The sequence below is a fragment of the Plectrocnemia conspersa genome, unplaced genomic scaffold (genome assembly GCF_051122295.1).
Source record: "Plectrocnemia conspersa isolate PC_06_02 unplaced genomic scaffold, ASM5112229v1 ptg000009l, whole genome shotgun sequence".
Lineage (NCBI taxonomy): Eukaryota > Metazoa > Arthropoda > Insecta > Trichoptera > Polycentropodidae > Plectrocnemia > Plectrocnemia conspersa.
In genome coordinates, this window is record NW_028277173.1 from 1568394 (window position 1) to 1590098 (window position 21705).

The 21705-nt window shown below is 30.8% G+C and overlaps 1 protein-coding gene across 20 annotated transcripts in view; it reads left to right on the top strand.

The window, feature by feature from the left end:
• The window catches only part of LOC148231492 (potassium voltage-gated channel subfamily KQT member 1-like), a 337496-nt gene that overhangs the window by 233597 nt on the left and 82194 nt on the right, over window positions 1–21705 (top strand). For all 20 annotated transcript variants that reach the window (XR_015810812.1, XR_015810813.1, XR_015810814.1 and 17 more), the window contains one exon: window positions 9455–9583. Coding sequence is in view for 17 of the 20 variants with exons in the window: in XM_088193257.1 (XP_088049383.1) it covers window positions 9455–9583 (129 nt within the window). In the remaining 3 variants the exon portion in view is untranslated. The remainder of the gene's footprint in view (window positions 1–9454; window positions 9584–21705) is intronic.

Here is a 21705-nt window from a genome sequence, read left to right on the forward strand (position 1 = left end):
ATGGTCAGTGTTAAAAAAACAGATTCTCTAATGTAAATTGTCTTTGAAAAACTATAAAGTGATACAAGAAGGTTTGTTTTCATGTTGCTGTTCTATATTTTTTAAATGTATACGTAACCTACAACAGTTATGTTTAGCATAACTCTACTTTGTAAGACAAGAAAGTATACAGAGTGAAAACCCGTATCGATAAACATATTTTTTATCACATAAACCATTTTTTAAAACTATGGCCAGCGACAAAGTTTGTTCACATTTTCCATATAAACATAAAAGTAGGCGCATGTCTAAACATATGTACTACATGTACTATGACATGGTGTATTATTTAAAAATATAGCATACTTATTTTTAGAAATAAAAATTATGATATTTTAATAAAATACAATAAAATTGTATTTATTGTAAAAAGTAAATTTATTTTTTGCTTTTAAAACCACTGACATGATTTATTCGGTTTTCGCATACGATTTATTTTATATATATATATATATATATATATATATATATATATATATATATATATATATATATATATATATATATATATATATATATATATATATATATATAAAAGTTGCTGATTCACCAACGTTAGGCACAGGAAATAAGTCAGACGTTTAGTATTGATTTTATTATTACTGGTAAAAAAGAATTATAAAACATTATATCGGTTTATGACAGCCCTACGCATTTTAGTCGGCGTATGAGTACGTGTGCGTATGTGAGTCTATATTTACATGGTATTAGATTCAGCAGATAATTCTTAAATTGATACTTTTTATCGCAATATAATATTTATAATACGATCAATAGATTTTTAATACAGATTTATTTTAATTAAATAGATATTTATCGTTTAACAGTGGGAAAGTATTTTTTTATAGTCATGAGTAGGGATTCCAATCCCAGGATCCCGGGATCCCGAACGATTTTCAATACCCGATGAGTCCCGGGATTATAAAACATAATCCCGAATTTTTCGGATTGGTTGATTTATCAAGCACAATCGAATTATTATTGATAACATCGTTATATTTCGTGTACAAACTTGCGCGAGTTGCACGTGTCATCTGTGAATCTTTGAGGCTGTGAGTCTGAACGTGGTTTTTCAGCAGCAGGCTGCTTAGGAACCAAAATCAGATCAAGGCTAAATGATAAAACACTTGATGCTTTGATGTTACTTCGTGAGTTTTATTCAAAATAATGTTTTCAATTAATTGTGTCTATGAATGGTATGGTATGTACATACATTGTCAAAAGTTCATTTTTTTCTTCTCAAATAAATATTTAAGACCTTCCCTTTTTTATTTTTATTATATTATTTTCTATTTTAAGTCCAAGACTAAAATTATACGTACTTTATACATTGTACGTTATAAAAAACAGATGTAAAAATATATTGTATTATTCATTTTAAATTATTTTTATCGATAAAATAGCATGAAAATTATCCCGGGATGGTCCCGGGATCGACTAATTGCAATACCGAAATCCCGGGATCAAAATTTTGGCCCGGGATTGGAATCCCTAGTCATGAGCAATTAAAATGAGTTTTTTTAGATCTGAAGGACGATGAAATTGTCGCTGCGTTATGGAAACATAGGGCAAAATCTAGTTTTTCTCACATTTTCTTAATGAATATGTTTTAATAATACAGCTATTCATAGTTTTATATATCAGAATACTTTATAAAAAGTGATTAAAAAATCAATATTTACGTTTTAAAGATTTTATCGTAGACTTAACTGAACTCAACATATGAACTAATAATATCAATTAATTGTTAAACGGAGTCAAAAAATAACAATAAATAGTGCGAGAAAATATATTCAGTTTGACAAGTTTTTCCAATGCATCATAATGGCTTAAATACAGAAAAAGTCAATATATTTATATATATAAATATTTTAACCCGTGAGCATCTATGATCTAACCCACTCTGGCTTTTTTTTCCTTGATCGTCGTAAGTAAAGATTGCAGATGGATCTACCGTTTATTGATGGTTTCCATATAGATCCATCCAGATCTATTACTAACCAATTGAAGACGAATACTTTAAAAGCTCTTTAACATGGACTAACCAAGTTCATACAAACTTCTATCAGAAAGAGGCCGAACCAGCTTCAGATCATCGAAGATGCCAGAAGCCGCCGCTTCTCTCTTCGCATCCCCTGGTCCAGCTCGACTTCCGAAATCTATTATTACTTCAATTTTACGTTATTCATAACCATAATAAAATTTTAAGAGATTGTTAAGCATGTTGAACTTTATCCATAACATAAAACATTTTTAAAATGCTGCAGCGTAAAATTGCAGCCATTATCGAGTTTGCTAAAGAAACGCTATTTGGCGTTAACACAATTATCCGAGAATGTTTGCTATGTTCCGGCGAACAGCTTAAAATATTTCCGGCCGTTAATTATTAGAGCCCCGGGTGAAAATTTATAAAACCAGATTTGTCAAATAAATGAGCGCCACAAACCGAGAACGCTCATATGTGTGTAATACAATATAATAAAAAAGAAGGAGTAAATTGGCCCGATATATCATGCCGCACTAGAAACGATGACAGGTCCTATTCCAGTGTTTCCATTTATAAGCGTCACTTTTAATATAGAGATATGACGGATAAATGCACAAAGAGAAAGACGGCGATGAAAATTGCACTGTGTTTTATGAGACGCTCGTTCGCGAATTGTTTTAGTGGTAATAAAATATTTTATATTTCATAGGGGGTGTTACTCGTTTTAGGCTATATTTTATAATAATATTTTATTGTGAATTTTACATGTATTACTACTCTTTTTAAAATAAAATCAGGTAATTTTATTTTTGCATTTTGTAAATATGTGATATTTTCGATAAGCTAAAGTGACTCAGTTTATGAAAATTTTAATATCTAAAATGTACAATATAATTCGATTTATTCGATTAATAATCACAGTATTTATTCGTGAGATTAGAAAAATCTTTGATGATCGCCCTAAACTATTTTTATATAAATTAATAAATTATTATGTGTACTATAATTATAAATCAATAAATGTAACTTTGCAACTGGGATCGGTTTTTAATAAAAACTAATTTAAAAAAAAAAAATATGTTTGCTGCTGGGGCCCGAACCCATGGCTTCTGTGTTACCAATCTTGAGCTTACGGACTACGCTATTTTAAATTTTATGTGGTTATGTGTTTCTACTATTATATAATAAATAACATTGTTATCCATTATTTAATCAAATACAAGTTGCATTTTTTCTCTAGAATTTTTTGCTGCTACATTGTAATTTATTTTAAATATCAAATTAAACTATTTACGAATACTAATATCATAAACGAAAAGTAATAATTCATAATTAATATCATAAATTAATAAAAAAACATTTGTAAACTAAGATAAGAACAAGATATGGTCATGTATTTAAACATATTGTGTCCATATTTACCATAATAAACAGGTGGCAATTAAACACATATTAAGCCGCTGCAGTATTGATTTATTGAAGTTTGGTATACAATTTAGTTACGTGTTAAAATTACGTGAATGGTTTGAGAGATCGATGGACGAGGCTCCGCCGGTCGTCGTCCTCTCCTCAAGTTCCACCAAAAGGATGTGTTGCTCTCCGCCACCGTCACGTCAGTGTTATCAGAGTGCCGCCTAGTTTATTAATAAATAATTAAATTTATTGGTAAACCATAACCTATATAGTTTATTATAAATTAAGGCACGATAAACTTTATTAAATGCCTTTTCAAAAAGAATGTGGATGACATCTAGCCTGTATCAATAAAATATTAATTTAGCATTTTCTATGTGTAGTTAAATTTATTATTAAATCAAGTCACCTAAAAGTATAATGCACACTGTTCAAGTGTTTACTTTCATATTCAGTTTTTCCTTTGATCTGCGTAAAAGGGTGATTATATCGTCATCGAGCATACACTACTAGATTCCTAATTAAAAACTCACGTTTCAAACACCCTGTGTCTTCTCGGATAAGCGAGCGACTGTTCGTCCGCTTGCGTTTTTCCTTTTGCGCAACGAGCTACTATTAGTGCGGAAAAGGAAACCCTTTTGACAGTATCATTTCCAAAAAGGAAAAAATAACGCTTTTCACGAGGCCCGAAAGCGAGCGGCGTGAGGAAGCGGGAGCGGATATGAATTCATTAACGAAATGACACGGCGTTTATATGCCCGACACACATTTTCCCGGTGCGTCCTTCGGTTGTGTGCGGGGGAATATGCTAGTTTTTATTTTATTTGGCTCGGGCACGTCAAACTGTCAAGTTCGCAAAAGGGGTTGTCTTTATTCGCTGGCAGCAGTGCTTGGCTCGAATCACCCTTAATGATGGCCATCGTGGGATTTTTTCCGGCCGAGGGTTTGTCCCTTTTGGCGATCAACGCAAATTTTGTGGCAGCGCAGCTGCTTTGGGTTGCATTTGCTTTTTTAATTTAATTTGTTGAAAAAAAATGTGTGCGTGTTTTAATAATTTGAGAATTGGGTGTGAGTAGATTATATATATTTATTTATTTATTATAACGCCTTGTTATTCTTCACCTGGTGTCATAAAAAGCTTTTGAACAATTTTCCTTACATTCAGGTTCTTTTAAAAATACTTTATACGCTGATCCTTTATTTTATTGTCTACCAATACTATTAAAAATCAATGAGACGTATATAAAAACCTTTTTGTAGCATTTACTTCTTCACTTTCATTTAAATACTATATTGTCGGAAAAAATATTTTCAAAATACAGGCAGAAAATATTTTTTCTTTTGGAACAATAAGTCTAGAAAATCATCGATCGCTTCTAGATGCGATCTATTTTTATATAAATATGTCCAGAGCACCACTCACCAATTCATTATAATAAAATATATTTCTATATTACTCGTTTTTTTTATTCAGTTAAGATTTTCCTGAAGAATCTTGTGTGAAAGGAGGGCGTAAAAAGTGTTACATAAAATATATGTTTTCTAAGAACAGATTTATTTGATTAAGATGTAATTTATTTATATAATCTTATATTTATTATTTTACATTTAATACTTATTTTAAGTAATACCGGTATTACCAATATACACAATACAATATTGCAATTTTTAATTATAACGTTTATACAAAAAATATGTCGTCATTAGCATTAATTGATGCCTTTATTCCTATATAATAAAAAATATTTACGTTCACTATTAAAGTAATTAAATAAATATAAATGCATGGCAGTATTTAAGAGTAATTTCTCTCACGCGTAAAAATACACATTAATATATAAATCTTACAATCAATTATTAAATGTTCCGCAGCACTTCATTATTATTTTCCCATATGCCTGAGGACTTTAATATTCGTAATTCATTCCACACAATAAATTTTGAGCATGTGTCTAATTGATACACATCACAATTATAATAATTGTCGTGAGGTATATATCTCCCGGTGATGGATTGCTCCACTGCGATTTTGATGCTGTGTTTAGTATTCGCACCAGAACAAACTAGGTTTGTTCTGGTGTGAATCAATCTATTAAATTAATATTTAATTATTTACACGATACGGACACAAATGTAAATTGCATGCATTTATCACACGACACCCTAAATTCTATATATTGCGTTGGTCAATGATATTTCACAGATTTTAAATATGCACTGCATCCAGGCTTTATCGAACCACTTTCCAGTGTTCTATATTATGAATGGTGAGGTCGAGATAGTGTCTGAGATCGTTTTTAATTATGCAAAACCGATTGGAAGCGATTAAGGTATATAGTAGAGTCTCGGATATAAATTAAGCGACAGAATTATACCCCATATTACACTAAAACCATTAACGATGATATTTATTATTTAACATTGTCGAGCAAGCAGGGCAAAATATTATTAATTTCGTTGCTTAAAAATATATTAATTACCATACAACTTACTCCATAAATTGAACCTAATAAAATTAAAAATAATATGAGAAAGCAATGGCATAAAAATTAATCGCTTTAGCTTAAAACTGTAATAAACAAACTAACTGATATAATTCGCGTTAAAAACGTTTCGTAGTCACGTAAATTAAAAGCATTGAATCCGGGAGACAATTTTATATGGGGAATTACGATCTCACTTAAAAATAAAAACTTTTATTTTCCACGTTTAAAAACCAGGAACAACATGACTAACACAATTTGGGAGAAATCAGTGATATTAGCTAAGGCTTTTTTTAATATTTTATTAACTTACATAAAATTACATTGATAAAAAATCGAAGCTAAAATGGATCGGGTAATTAAAGATTTAAGTTGATCACAAATAGATAATAAAAAAATTCATTAATAGTCTGCTAATAGGATTTTTTCCTAAATTTAATTATGTTGATTAAAATTTTTTTCTTAAATATTACTGTATTAAATATCAAATAATACAGTAATGCAAGTATTACTGTATTATTCGAAAGTTTAATAAATATGTAAAATTAACTTAATAAAATTATATTTCCGTTAATTGCCAGAGCGTAACACTTTCCAAGCCATTATTTAATTTTATTACGTTATCCGACCGAATTTATCGGGCGTCGAATATTTCGCACTCTGTTCAACTATTAAAACTCGATGAGGCGCGACTTGAATTTCCGTCTATACGTCTTGTTTTTTTAATCGTCGTTGAAAAAAGGGAAACTTTTTAACGACCCTCATCGGCGGTGCAAAAAAGGCTTTGGCTAAAATGGAATTTCCCTTCCGACAGTATGCGGAATCGGAGCGTAACGAAGCGGTCCATTTACAAACGATCGCGGCTAAACATCCCAGGGCAACAAAAAAGGGCTTATCTGAAGCAGCCAGGGCGATGCTGTCAAACGTGCGGTGTTGGTGAACTCTCCGACTGACAGATTGATGGATAACGTAGTCCTCTGGATCGACACATCTGGTGGCGCGATCACACTCGATCAACGCACGCGAAAATAAAACGTGTCTGGTTTGACATAATTTTTAACGGGAAAAAAATTGCGTGTTTCTCAGCATTGTTTGGTAAATAAACTCTGTTTTTATCATCTAAAAGAAATTGATATTTAAAATCAAAACAAAAAAAAATGGAATTTATTAAACAGTGTATGAAAAAGAGAATTTTTTAACTTAATATCTACAAGCAAGCTCGATTTGAATTAATTATTACAATATTATTTCGAGAGATTAGGGAAATCAGGGAAAACATAATCCACGATAATCATTAAGAACTATTCTATAATTATATAATAATCACTAATACCAATCTCCCAGACACAAACAAATCGGAACAAACTCATGCGTTTTGGGTATTTATACCGGAACAGCCAGTATCGGTATTACCAGTATTAAGAATATTTTTTTTAATATTTGCGAATATTGCGAAAAAATCTAAGGATTTCAGATTTGGAACTATTGTCGTCTTTATATTTCTTTTTTGAAAATATAATAAACAAGTTGATCAAATTTCGACTTAAATTGCCGACATTTAGGATCAATTATCCGTCTGACTATTTATGAATATTTTGTGTTTCAAACACTAACAATTTTCCTTACATTCAGGTACTTCTAAAAATACTTTATATGCTGGTCCTTTATTGTGCTATTTACGAGTACCATTATATGTTCAAAATACAAACTAATCAAACTTACTATTGTCGTACTTATGTTTTTTTAAATATAATAAACAAACTGGACATATTTCGACCTATATTGCCGACATTTGGGACCAATTATCGAATGTCAATTTTTGTCTTAATACATTATTTTTAATTTCAGTTTTTTGTCATATTTTTTTCTTTTTATCTTTAATATCTAAAAAAACTTGTAGTTCTTCTCTTCTGTTTAGTAAACCATTAGCGTTCCATGTCACTATTCTTACATTTTTTTCGATTATTGGAGTTTTAAGTGTGACAACTCTGTTGTTCACATCTTCTCTTATTTGAAATAACTAAAGAACTAGTTTTTGTTAACAGTCTGCATAAAACAACTAAAGACATTGTTACAGTTTAGAAAACGTTAACAATATTTCACTAACATTATTTCATCTTCTCCTTGATGACACACTAACAATTTAATATATGTATACGCCTATTAGTAAGATCCAAACAAACAAAAACATCTGTGTATTATTTAATTTTATTAGTAAAAATATTGCCATGGTAATATATTGTAAATATGTGCATAGCAATCAGTTACTTTTCACATCACAAAACAAATTCACTTGTGAACGTTTACACTGAAAGTCTAGCGTACTTTTGCCGTTATCACACCCTTTCGTCTCTACTACGATTCAGATAGATAGCTTGTTAAAGGGTGGAGTGAAAAAAAATCGCCTTTCCGCAAACGACACAATGCACACTCTACGAAGAAAAATCTCAATACTGTGGGCAATAAACTGCCGACGAATTTATCTATATAGCCTAGCTTATCCCCCGGACAAACTACCCTTTGAGCGCTCACAAATATACAACTTTGTGCACCTCCTCTGTGTGACCCATTTTTCTATTGCAATTTGGCATTTTAATGCGCAAACTATACAAAATCGATTTGATCCTATACATGTACATATGTAGTTTTTCATAAAAAATGGAAGTAATAGTTTTTGCAATTATTAAAGTGGGGTGAAAAGCTACATAATTACATAACGATGTGAAAACGATCGAAAATAGAGACAATTTCCTGACGGTCACACACGAACGACAGAAAAGGGGACTAAATATAAACCTCTCGTGGCTAATGTCGGAACGATTGACATGACACCCCTAGCGGTTTGAATGTGACATTTAACTATGACAAATGTCCGTCTTGTGGGACAAACACGCAAATGTTGAATGCCAATTTGGCGCTTAAGCGAAATCTATTGACGTATGCTTGATACAATCATCGGTTAAACATTGTTGTAGCTTTGTAGAGCTCATAAGCATGAACATTGTCTAAGAGCACTGATTAAAGGTTCGATGTGTAGGACATGTAGCCTAAATTTAAACTTTGATATATGCATACGTTAATAGCATATTGAATCATCGATTAACACTTCATAATGCTAATTGGATTACTATTTAATAATAATAATATTGTAAAATGTACGATGCACGACGACTGACATTTATTTAAATCAGCGGGTTTAAAAATTTGCAGTCGTGAGAATCCCAATATTATGATAATAAACCATCAACACCGATTAAAAAGTCAGTTTTGGCATGTGACATACAAAGACATGTTTCAAACGTTTATTACACAAAAATTGTATTCTTTGTTAAGTGGGACACCACCGTGAGAAACCTTTTTTTAGATCAATTCAAAGTTACAATGCATCATGAGAATTAAATGTTATATTACATGTAACACTATTAAATACAGCATTTAAATAACTAGATATTCATATAATGGGCAAGAAATATCAATATATAATATTAAGTTTTATGCAACATTACTAATCATACTTATTTTTTATTTTTAGGAACTGATAACGACGCTATACATCGGTTTCCTCGGTCTGATCTTCGCATCATTCCTCGTCTACTTGGCCGAGAAGGACGTAGAAAAAAGCAAATTTAATAATTTCGCTCAAGCGTTATGGTGGGGCGTGGTGAGTACATAAAATTACATTTTCATAGCTAACATTAACCAGAAGAACTTTCTATTGCGTCCTTAATATGGTCGTAATTTCATTCTTAGTCCGGATAGGGTAATTTAAGTCAGAAAAAGGTGAAGATTGAACTCATTTCAATATCGCGTTTGTGCCTTTTCGGATTTTAACAAAAGGAAAAAGGCGTTATAAAAACGTCAAGTTTTAGGGAGTGAAAAAGATTTTTTTTTTGACAAAAATTATGATTTCATACTACTATTGTGTTCGGTTGAGATGAGAAATTTAATTACGTCATTTTCTAGTTGAGCTATCGCTTTTTTATCAGTTAAATATCGTAATAATTGTACGCTATGTTTTTCAACATTACCTTGCAATCACAAACATTTTCGATTTTACTCCATAAACTTTTCTCATTGTTTTTATCATACGCTTCACTGTGAGAGTTGATTACGCTCGTCCCACTGAGACTCACCAGTAATATAACAGTACACGTTACATAGACATATCGACATGTTTGTAACTTAGGCGTCACGTCGTGTTTTATTACTAGTGAGATTTTTTTCTCCTTGCCTTTTTTCTACAGACATACGCGTATAATACGTATCAAGAAGTAATAAAAGTAAAAATGGCAGTAAACAGGCGAGCCGTGACGTCATCGCGGAAGCTGTGGATGTGTTTAAGATTCGGGTTAGATAAATTTAGGATAAACAAGCTTCGGACGTAAAAAAATGTATGCGGTACGATAAAGTATGGGTTCAAAAGACATTGTTTGGCAACTGTGACGAATTAAAAGGATGAAATGGCGTACGTGACTATCTACTTAAAAGGGTTGAATTTTATTGACATAGTTAAGAATTCATGTAGGGTTATATTATCTATAATCCTATTGTTTATTACTAGTTAAATTCACTTAATAAATAAATAAACCAATTATTCACTGCATAAAAATATAAAGTAAGCGTTGATCGTTATTATCTTTCGTATTTTATTTTTTTTATTGCAGATAATTAGATAGACATTTAGCTATACATATTATATTATAAATATTTTAATATTTTAGACCTTGCGTTTTAAAAATATGAGCTACAAGGCTTTTAACCATATCTTGAACATGAATAATGGACATGCTATATAAAAGCTTTTATATTACTTTTATTAAGTTCTAAAGCAATATTTTTGTATACCTTTTATGAAAAACTAATATGTATATTTTTTTCTTTTAAATGTCGAGATCACTCAAAATTGTTGCGATTAAATTAATCGTGAAATACTTTTTATAAATATTTATATTTATAAAAAATAATATTTTTTTAAAAACGATATTTTTCTCATTTCCTTAAAAAATTAGAAGCTCGTTTTACTTATAATTTTTTTGTAAAATAATTAATAATTCAAAGAATTTAAAAAGAAACATATAATATATTTTTTTAATTTTGCATCAAATCTTATAAGTATATTAGAATTTTGTATTTTTTTTTGGTCATTACTATGTATACATCAGGTGCGGGCGGTGAGATAATTTCCCTCTTGATCGCTCGCGTGTTAAGTGACGAGAGTGAGTGAGAGATAACAGCATGCGGTCAGCATGCTCTTATCTCTCAAAAATTACATAGACAAATGTTTTTTGTATATTCTGGTTTGCTCATTTTTATTAATAATATAGGTTTTAGCTATGTATATTTCTATTAGTATTTTTCTTATGTTATGCAGATTGAAATGGTTTCTTGTTTCAAATTTTAGATAATTAATCCCGCCCATTTTAAAATGTAACCTCAAATAATAATGGTTTTTATTAAAATGTAACCTCAAATAATAATGGTTTTTATTAAAAATTATTTTATTGCCATAAGAATTTTTTTATTGCTTAAAGAAAATATTTACTAATTTATGGCGGTAGAAAATTAAAATAAAGTTTATTAAGGAACATAAATAAGTCATTATATATGTAAAAAGGAATTGACCAAAATAAATAAAATAAAAGTGTAATGAAGTTGGAATTCCAGGGTTTCATTTTTAAGTACCAGAATATTTTATTGAAATGCATAATTTTGCAGAAAAATATTAGCGATGTTTAGTAGTACTAAAGTATCCAGACCTCCTCATTTGAGAAGGCTTGTTATCCTTAAAAATGTTGTGCTCCTTTATCTTCTTTGAACAAAAACGTCCGAGGTGACCTATTTCGTAGCTTCCGCTGCATCCCTAAATGAACCAAAATTTTCAAAATGACCATTTTTTTAATTCCCTCAGCAATCTGTTCTCCTTTATCCTCCTCGAACAAAAAATAGTACTTGAACGAATTTTTTATTTATTTTTTTAGAAGTTAGACACTACAATTTCTCAAACAGTATTGTTTGCTTTTTTTCAAGTCACTTAATTCGCAGTATGTTAGCTATAATAATCATCACCCGTGAAAATTTTGCTCATTTGGAGTACCACAGTGATCCAATCTGAGTCCTCTACTATTTTTTATCCTCATCAACGACGTGGCAAGGATGTCGAAATTAAGATAAAAGTGAAGAACTAGTACTAAACTTACTTTTAGTTAGATACTTTCAGTTTGAACTTGACATTTTTATCACTTCGCTTTTTACTTGGAATAAACAAATTGCTGATAATTCAATCAAGCTTTTTACTTGATTAGTAAGTACGCATAAGGTGGCGTATTAAATGAAAGGATTTTTAATTTAAATATTGTGTTTACAATGATACTTTTTTCAGGGTAATGCTGCTTATATTTAAAATTACCTTTCGGTTGAAGTCAGCAGCAAATAAAAAATCTCGTAAAGTAGAAATGTATATATATCTTTCTCCTGTACGCGATTTTACACACATCTAAAAATATTTTTTGAAAAATCCCGAAGATAAATAATAAATTTATTAAGAATACTAAAAATGTCCCCCATATACAAAAGTCCATCTAAGATAAAATTCAATATGGTTGAGATTTGCTGTCTCATATTTTTTTTACTTTTGATAAAAGATGTTACCTTTTTTTTACATTTTGTCAACACAGTGACAAAAAAATTGTTTCTGAAATACCACAAACGATTGGTGCACCTTTCCATAACGTGCCAAAAAAATCCGCACGTTACTAGGCTGTTTATTATTTACACCAAATTAAGTAATTAAAAATCGTAAAAATAATAATATTTATAGACATCACTAATATGAATCGAATTTAATTGATGAAAATAATAAAAAATAAATGGGCAAGAAATTGCTTAAGCGGATGCCCAAGCGTGGCTGGCAACGGCTTCCCAGTGCTATAAAGGTCATCTGTCCTTTGTCACTAGAGGTTTCAAACTTTTTAATATTTTTAGCATGAAATAAAAAATGTATGTAAACACAAATAATAAATCTAAAAAAAAATGAAAAAATAACAATCTCACAAATTCTATTCATAAAAACAATAAATAAAATGTCAAACGTAATATGAAAAACTTTATATTACTTATCTATTTTTATAAATGTTGATTTGATTTGGCCGTGGGCCGTAGTTTACCGACCCCAAATGAAATCTGGAATCCCAGCTTAAGGCGAAGTACTTCAGAGGATTCAGAGGTTTTTTTAGAAATCTCTACAAGAGAGAGTGCGGATTTTATCCGAATTTGCTTAGATAGTAAATATCGGTGTACTGTACCTAAAAATACATATAATTTAATATGTACCATATATTTTTAATACCAGTGACTCATTTACTTATCGTATGTTCCGATTTGATTAATCCCACATAATTGTTTATCAACAATTCACTAAAGGAACGTATTCGCTTTGCGCACGTAGCGTTTAAAACTCAATCGTCGATAATAGTCGATTGTTACAAAATGAATAATGTACGCGGACATTATCGTTATTTGAAACACGTACATTTTGAGCTAATTCATCCCTCGAGAGCCGGTTGTTCAATTAAAATATTACATTAGCGCCACGACGTTAGCGATAAATTGCTATGGTGTATAGTGTGGTGTGGCATGTTGCAACCAGTGCTGCGGTTTAATGCGCCGGGATAATTAAATAGGATGCATATAAGGATGTATATATGTTTGAGAAACTGTTTTGCTCGTTATCGGCATAGGATATTGGAGAAATTGAATTATATGTGTGAATATTAACTAATAAAACGGCAGCAGCTCTTGGGAAGAACTAAAATTAAAATATATTTTCATATATAATTCAAGACTACTAATCAAATGTTGCTTTTCAGTGACTTCTTGGTTTTTAATCGAATCCATGAATTTATAGCGATTCATACACAATACTCATCAAGAGATACGACACACGCGCGTCTGAATTCCCGCATACTGTGCCTACAAATCTCAATAAGCACGCCTGCATTTTACGACGTGGATCGGTATATGGCTTACGCGCACAACGGTGTTTATCACACAGTCCAAAACTGGACTAGACACACACAACATCGACGCTTGGACTACTACTTCGCTCCGCGGACTTTAAACATCACCTTTAGGACACGCGCTCGACGTCTTCAATAAGAATATACCAACACAACCAAATATCTATTTTCTAAACGACTGCGTACAACCTGTACCATTCAAATTGTATGTAGAATTAACGTTGAATTGTTTTTTTCTGAAGCGGAATATTAGACTTTATTCATAAAATTCGCCGTCTAGTAAGAAAATATATTCTGAGGAATTGTTTTTTTTGCATGTTCGTACAAGATTCGTATGAAATTGCTATCCATGGTATTTTTAGATATAAAAATATTTTTTTTTTAATTCCAAATGTCTCCCATGTACAAAAACTCGTTTAGCAAGAACTTCAATATGGTTGAGTTTTACTGTCTGATAGCTTTTTTACTTTTTCTTCAAGTCTGAAAGCCAGGAATAAGGGAAACGTAGATGCTTTAGTAATCATTAATCAGTCATATTATTGCTGGAGCATCTACGCCTCACTTACTCATAGCTTCTACTACAACAGCGCCCTCTTCGAGGGCGAGCGCTGAAAGTTGCGCCGTCTTGGTCTTGAACGGTGTGGCTCGAATTAGCTTTGCGTGTTCAAATCACGTCGGGGTCACCACTTTTGCACCTTGACTTCAATGAGCGCAGATTATGAACAGGGTCAGTGAGAATAGTAGACGAGCTCTTCGAAAATAATGCAACATGTACTATTGATTATTAATAATTAATGAGCAACTTGTGTAAAATATTAATTACATTCAATTAATTTGTAACATGTGTCTATTTGTTGTTTCTATGTGAATTTATATAATAAAAATAATATATAGTTAGTTTGTCGGTTCGGACTATACATTTTTCTTCATTTTAGTGAAATTAAAAATTTGTTCTCAAAAAATGTGTTTTAAAATTATCACAAACGATAGGCGCAACTTTCTATGGTATGGAAAAAATCGTTGCGGTACGGTTATTTTAGTATTATATTCGCTTCAACCAATTTATACTTTCTATGGTAATTCAGTTCTTTTAATGTAATTTTTAAAGTAAATTTTATAAGCGGTCATTTTCTCGTCGATTATGACGTTAGCTTTTAGCGACTCTACTCTGTTTTATTTGTAAAATTCGCGGTATGGTAATTTTGGATACATGTCTCTTATTTATAAGATATTAATAATATTTATAAGTATATCGGGATTGACAAAAATCTTCTATCTATTGCATTTTATACTCTATTCTATTTGCGTTAACAGGGTCAGTTCGAGAGCTATGCATTTAGTATTTTTTTATAATTTAGAAAGAGATGGCAAGTTTCGGTTTAAGCCCCTACTATTAGCTATACGTTCAACATACTTATCATTACTCCAGCTTATATTTTTAACACATTCATAAAAATTAAATTTTATTTCTATAAATATGTTCAAAAAATAAACCGAAGTAATGATAAATATATCGAACCCATATCCGTATCGTTTACTTTTAGAGCTAATAATATTGGCGTAAACATAAATAATGAATAATGAAAAAATGGATACCTCTTGAACTGACTGTGTTAACGCAAATATAGTATAGAAGTAAAAATCATAGTGAAAATAAACAATACGGCTTTTAATTTTTCGAATTAATTTTTAATACAACACTATAAGGTTGGAATTTCACTATACAACTTGAAAATCCCATGACAATATTTGTTCGAATGAAGAAAGTTCAATGCGGGTACGATTTAAACTTATCCCTTAAAATACGAATGGTTAAGTTCTGTGTTATTAATCCTTTCGTGCATGATAGTCTTAAAGTCGTGAACGCTCACAAAGAAGCAGTTTTTTTATAAATGTATGTATGTAAACTTTTTATAAATGTATGTATTTATAATATATAGATTTATGCTTCAAATGAGTTGAGTAAATACAGTATTTATTATATAACCAGCACGATATATTAGTAAGTAACTAATGCCTGCAAGAACTGGGTCCAAATCCCATATTGCATCTAGTATTTTTTGATTATAGGAAAATGTATTGCCTACAATTTTCCACCAGCAATCAATCGCTAGCAGTTTACCGCTAATAAACTAATATTTTTTATACAAACTCGCATATTCATTGGTTAATTGGTGTTAAGGCATAAAAAATATAACGAGCTTCTAAAATGTATATAAAACTCACTTTTTCAGTTGAGAAACGTTTATTTGTGGTTCAGATTTTAATCTTAGTACTTTTGAGTATTATTATATCACACTTTGTTGCTTTTAAAACCACTAGTTCTATTTTTAGTGTATCTATGATAAAACTTTTATTAGATTTCTGTAATGCTCTATTTACAATCATGAGTTTAATTATATTTAAACTTATTTTTAAACCGAGAAATTTATTCTCTACATATTATAAATGAATGTTATCTAAATATTTGATTAATTATAATGTTCTATACTTGCATAATACGCGCATTTTTATTTTTATAAAATAGGCTTTTATTATGCTACAATGATCAAATTAAAAGCTGTTCCGTTTCTTGAGCTTCTAAGGGTCGTCTTGGTCAATTCGGTGCAGCTCTGCATGGTGCGAGTTAAACAGAACTTTTAGCTTGTATTATTTTGATACAGTATTTTGCTTTATATACTATTTTTAAAGAATGGGGGAGAGTAACGTCTTTTACAGTTCTCGATCCTGGGCCAATGCTGATGATTCAAGGCGGAACCTTTAGCGTGTGTGAATGGGTAACAGTAGATTCAAAATCGTTTTATTTGGCCTTTAGAATGTGTAAATTGGCTATGCTTTTGTTATTGTGGTGTTGAGCTAGTTCAATGTGACCGCTTCCGTCGCCCGTGTTCTTGGTCCTAAGCCCTGCGTTGTCGTCCCGCACCGTTGGCCCTAAGCGCACCCCCGTCAGCCTAGTCCTCACAGCTAGGACAAACAGTTGATTACTAATATTTAAAAAAAAACATAATATAATATTCTTGAAACAAAAGAATAAAACATTTTCTCATATTTAATCCACCTTTTCACCTAAGCGTGTATCTACTAATCAATCGTGATCAATAAATAGGTGAGCTCAAGAAAACAGTGCAATTACGTAGATTAAACTAGTCTAAAGCCGACAATTTCGCGCAAAAAGTGAATTGACATCACGTCACGGATTATATTACGGTAAAATCTGGGATGTTAAATATTTCGCATTGCAAGGGATTCGAAAGCTTAATACAAGTTAAAATAATGACTGAGAACCAAAACCGTGGAAAAAATACATTATAGCGTAAATATTATGCAATATTACAGACGAAAGCCCACTGTGTAAAGAGTCGGATTTTCCCATACAAGATACTCATTCGAGGGCATTCATCAATTCCCGAGCTGCAAACTACAATGACTATCGGATCGGACTTATTCGGAATCTACAACTGGCCGGCTGGTAAGAGAACTCTCGGCAACTGACCTCAGTCAAGTGATCTTAATGAACCGCTTTTTGCTAAACTTAGCAGCTGACAAATGTCGCTCACTAACTTCAGAATGAAACTTTCGAGATGAACCACCTTAGACACTGATGTCGACGTAAACTGTTTTCTGGAGGACGTCGCGAAAGCTTCGATCTACCACTACAATTTTTCGGATTAAGCCGTAACTATAGCGTCTAACTCTATTTTTTAACAAAATTGACTTGTCCCACATTCAAAATCAACGGTTCATATCTGTAATTAGAATCGCACCTAATCATATTATAATACTCAATATTTAGTAAGCAAAAAGTATATGTTTTACTCATGTCAAAGCAACCCAACAACATCCATCTTAAAAACCGATGTAAATAATTTGCCCCGGAGCAAAACAAGGGAGGCGCGTGACCGGCGCGAAATTGTCGGTTTTTCTCCGGTTTTTCGCCAATTGGATTGTTCTTAACCGTTCAGAAATAGAAACAACGGCCGTTTTTATTTGGCGAACATGAGCGGACGTGAGGAAAAACTAAAACGATTGTTTTCTCCTCCCGACCTATGGGCAATTTATTATTGAACAACGACCGCTCGGATTAACATAATTCTGTAATAACAGTCCCGCGGTGCTATTTTACCGATTTTGTTCAGGTCAATACCCATTATAATATACTTGAACTGCGGCGTGTTTCTTTGTCTATCTTTTATCCATCTGGGATACGATAATATTATTTTTTAGGGTGTTGAAATTTAAGATTTCTTATCATGTTCATTTTTTGGCACTCCTGAAATCATATAAGGATAAAAAAGTATCTAGGGACTTTTAAACAAGTAAACGTTAATATTGTTCTACGAGATTTATAAATATAAATACTTACATTTGGAGTTTAATAAATATTTTAAACTAAACGTTCAGATGTATAGATTTCATAAAATGTTGCGAACTCTATTGATCAAGCTAATAACTATTATTAGTTAAATTGTGATACAAATACTACCTATTACAACCTAAAAATATAGATAATTACAGCCAATAAAACTCATTCATCGCTACAATCTGTTTGTCTGCATTTACCACATCATCCATTTTTAAACTATTTTATACTGTACTAATAAGGAGCTTAAGAATATTAGTAATTATTAACTTAGGTAAATAATGTTGTATTTTACAATATCAAGTAGTTTAATTTTTATCATATAGTTTATATATAATATTACTAGTTTTTTAACCTAGCTTTGCCCAGGATAGATTATTTATTTTATTTATCTTGTAATTACAAATGTATTTAAACACTTGGCTATATACAATATGTTTAGTCTCTTGAGTATTGCAGTAGCACGTAATCGGTCGTCAGCACGTTGCTGTTTATCTCATCTTTTAACTTAAATATTGAAAATAGCAAAGTTAAGCTTGAAATGACATGTACTTATGTTACGTAGCTCAAGAGTTGTTGTGTCAGACAGACAAACAGACACGTGTATTTATTGTTCTATAGTATAGATATGGCTCTGATACATAAAACTTCAATGTAAGAACGTATTCTCACTATATACTATTATCATAAATCTTTTTCTATAAATACAAATTAATATAGTCGTAATAGTTAATAATTTCTACCTTATAAATAATTTTGACGACTGATAAATTAGTGGTATAAGGTTAATAATTAGTACCTTAAAGACTTGGATTTTAATCTTATATGAATATTATTTTTTATTAAGTATGCGAAAAGTTATCATTATATGGTCCGAATTCTAATCGATTATCACAGATTAAGTTTCTCTAGATTTTACCAGAATCTCACAAAAAATTAGCTATATCATACATTTTACTTCATATTTGTTGTGGGCTATAATAATAAAATATATGTTATTATTTCTTTACCGCTCATTCGTATGTAATATTATGATTACATTGCAACACAATATGCTAATGCATGTTATGTTAAAATAAAAGTCTTAGAATATGCATTATATAAATTATTTTTATAAAATTATTTAACCACTCCATCCCTAAAATATTTTTCAAAATTTGTTTAAAAAACCGATTTAATTTCCTTCTTTAAATGAAACAATTTGTCTACTTTAGCAACATATGTAGTCGTTTTATTCTCTCAATATACCTGAGTGACTAGTGCCGCTCCAAAATTCATGGTTCCTTATGCACCTTTATTTTGCTTCGAAATGCGACACAACTATATGCTTCTTCTCAACAACAACAAAAAATCATTTCTGAGTTGAATTTTTTTCAACGGTATAAACTATAACCGAAATTTGCAGAATTCATTCGTTAACGAAACAAAATGTTGTGAATCATGCGTAGCAAATTTTTTTGTGAAATTGTTGTTTTAATACGAAAATTATTATTTCAATTAGTTTAATAATTTGATCGCAAATTATTTATTTCTAGTTATTTAATTTATATGCAAATTCACACAAAGTAAACGCTATATTAATATATAATTCCTTTCAAACATTATTCATTTTTTTGTATACCATAAATTCGATAAGATTATGAATCTATTTTAAAAAAAATCCTGTTTGGGTACAATGTTTTTTACTAATATTCCGTTTAGCTTTTCTTATTTTCTGAATGTACTTATTATCGTTCTCTTTGTTATACCTAGAAGTTTCCTCATCTGATGGTGAATCTGCAGTTCCAATATTCTTCTTCTTTTTGTTAAATTCTTTGATCTATATTCATTCAGCTGCGAGATATCTTAAAATTCTGATGTAATGATACTTCCTTTCTTACTAATATTCATGCGCATTATTTCTACAAAATAATAATCAATACAATAACAATGAATATAATGATCATAATTATGAAAATAAGTGTAATGAAATAACTTTTAAATTTAGAACGTTATTTTAAAATAAACATTAAAATTACTAATAATAATAAAATAGCTTATTATGGATTGTTATTGGTTATTAAGCATATATTTTTGGTTATGTTATCCATTTCCAATAACAAGTATTATCTTTATAATAATTTTTACTTACCGGTCTCACTGTCCGATGTAACTACAAAGTTTTAATAATTATAAAGATCCATATTAATTAATTTTGTATATATTTTACACTCTTCTTCAAATTTTAGTTACACAATATTTATAGAATAATAAAAATAATGTTAGCTCCTCTGTAAATATATAAGCTATCTTACGCTTCTAAATTTTTATTAAAATTATCTTATTTTGAGTGGACTTGCCCCACATTCAAAATCAACAAATAATTAATATCATTGACTAAAATAAATTACTAGTAAAAAAATTACACTGTTATTTATCTCTCTTTTTTTACCAAAATGGACTTGCCCCACTTTCAAAATCAACAGCCCATTGTTTAAAAGGATAGGAGAAAGAATATATTTTTGTTTTTCACTTCTTTCTATTGAAATATTTTATTTTCATTTAATGCTTATTACAGGTGAATAATTCCAATTTGATCCAACTTAGACCTTTATAAGAGGAATATATTTTACGACATCAAATGCTTACTCAAAATCTACACAGTAGTTGTAATATGCTTACGAAATTCGCGACATCTCTAAAATAGCGTCTGCAAGCATACGAGTAATTATTATGTACTATATAGGTTTTTCTAAAAAAATCTTATATAATTTTTAACAGAATTTTTAGTTAGCGACCCATTAAACTGATATGTTTTAAGTCGCTGCATAAATTTAAATTATTATTTTTATTAGTATATTTTATTAAGGAAGTTTATGAAGATGCTTATTGTTCGCGCACAAATGAAAACTCTCTTATCTAAGATTCTCAGATCGATTCAAAACGGCGTTTTTAAACGTGTTTCCGGTACAACCTCAACTCTACTTGCAATTCATCGAAGTATAATGCCACCTCAGCTTGGATCGCATGCTTCCTGAATAAAATGCAGTCGCATTTGCGGCGCGCATACCCTGATTGCAATTTAGCCACGACAGGGCCGTATTAGAGATAACTGTCGGCGTTTGCATGCAGCATGCCCAGGCCCGTTCGTGTCGACGACTCTGCTTTGGTTCGGTAGTAAATTTTCGAATCGTGACACGCCCAAAGGGCTGTTGGGAAAACCGCCTACTCGTATCGTAGCACTGGTAACTGCAGGAAGTTTCGTGACTTACTTACGTTAAAAATATGAGCAAGCGATGGAACTGGAGAGGAGCCCACTCGAGACTGGCCGCGGGACGTCGATAAAATCTCGAGTGGTGACTACAAGTGCTTTAATAATAAATAGCATGTATATTCATGGTTGTTGGTAATGATTCAGTACCACTCCAA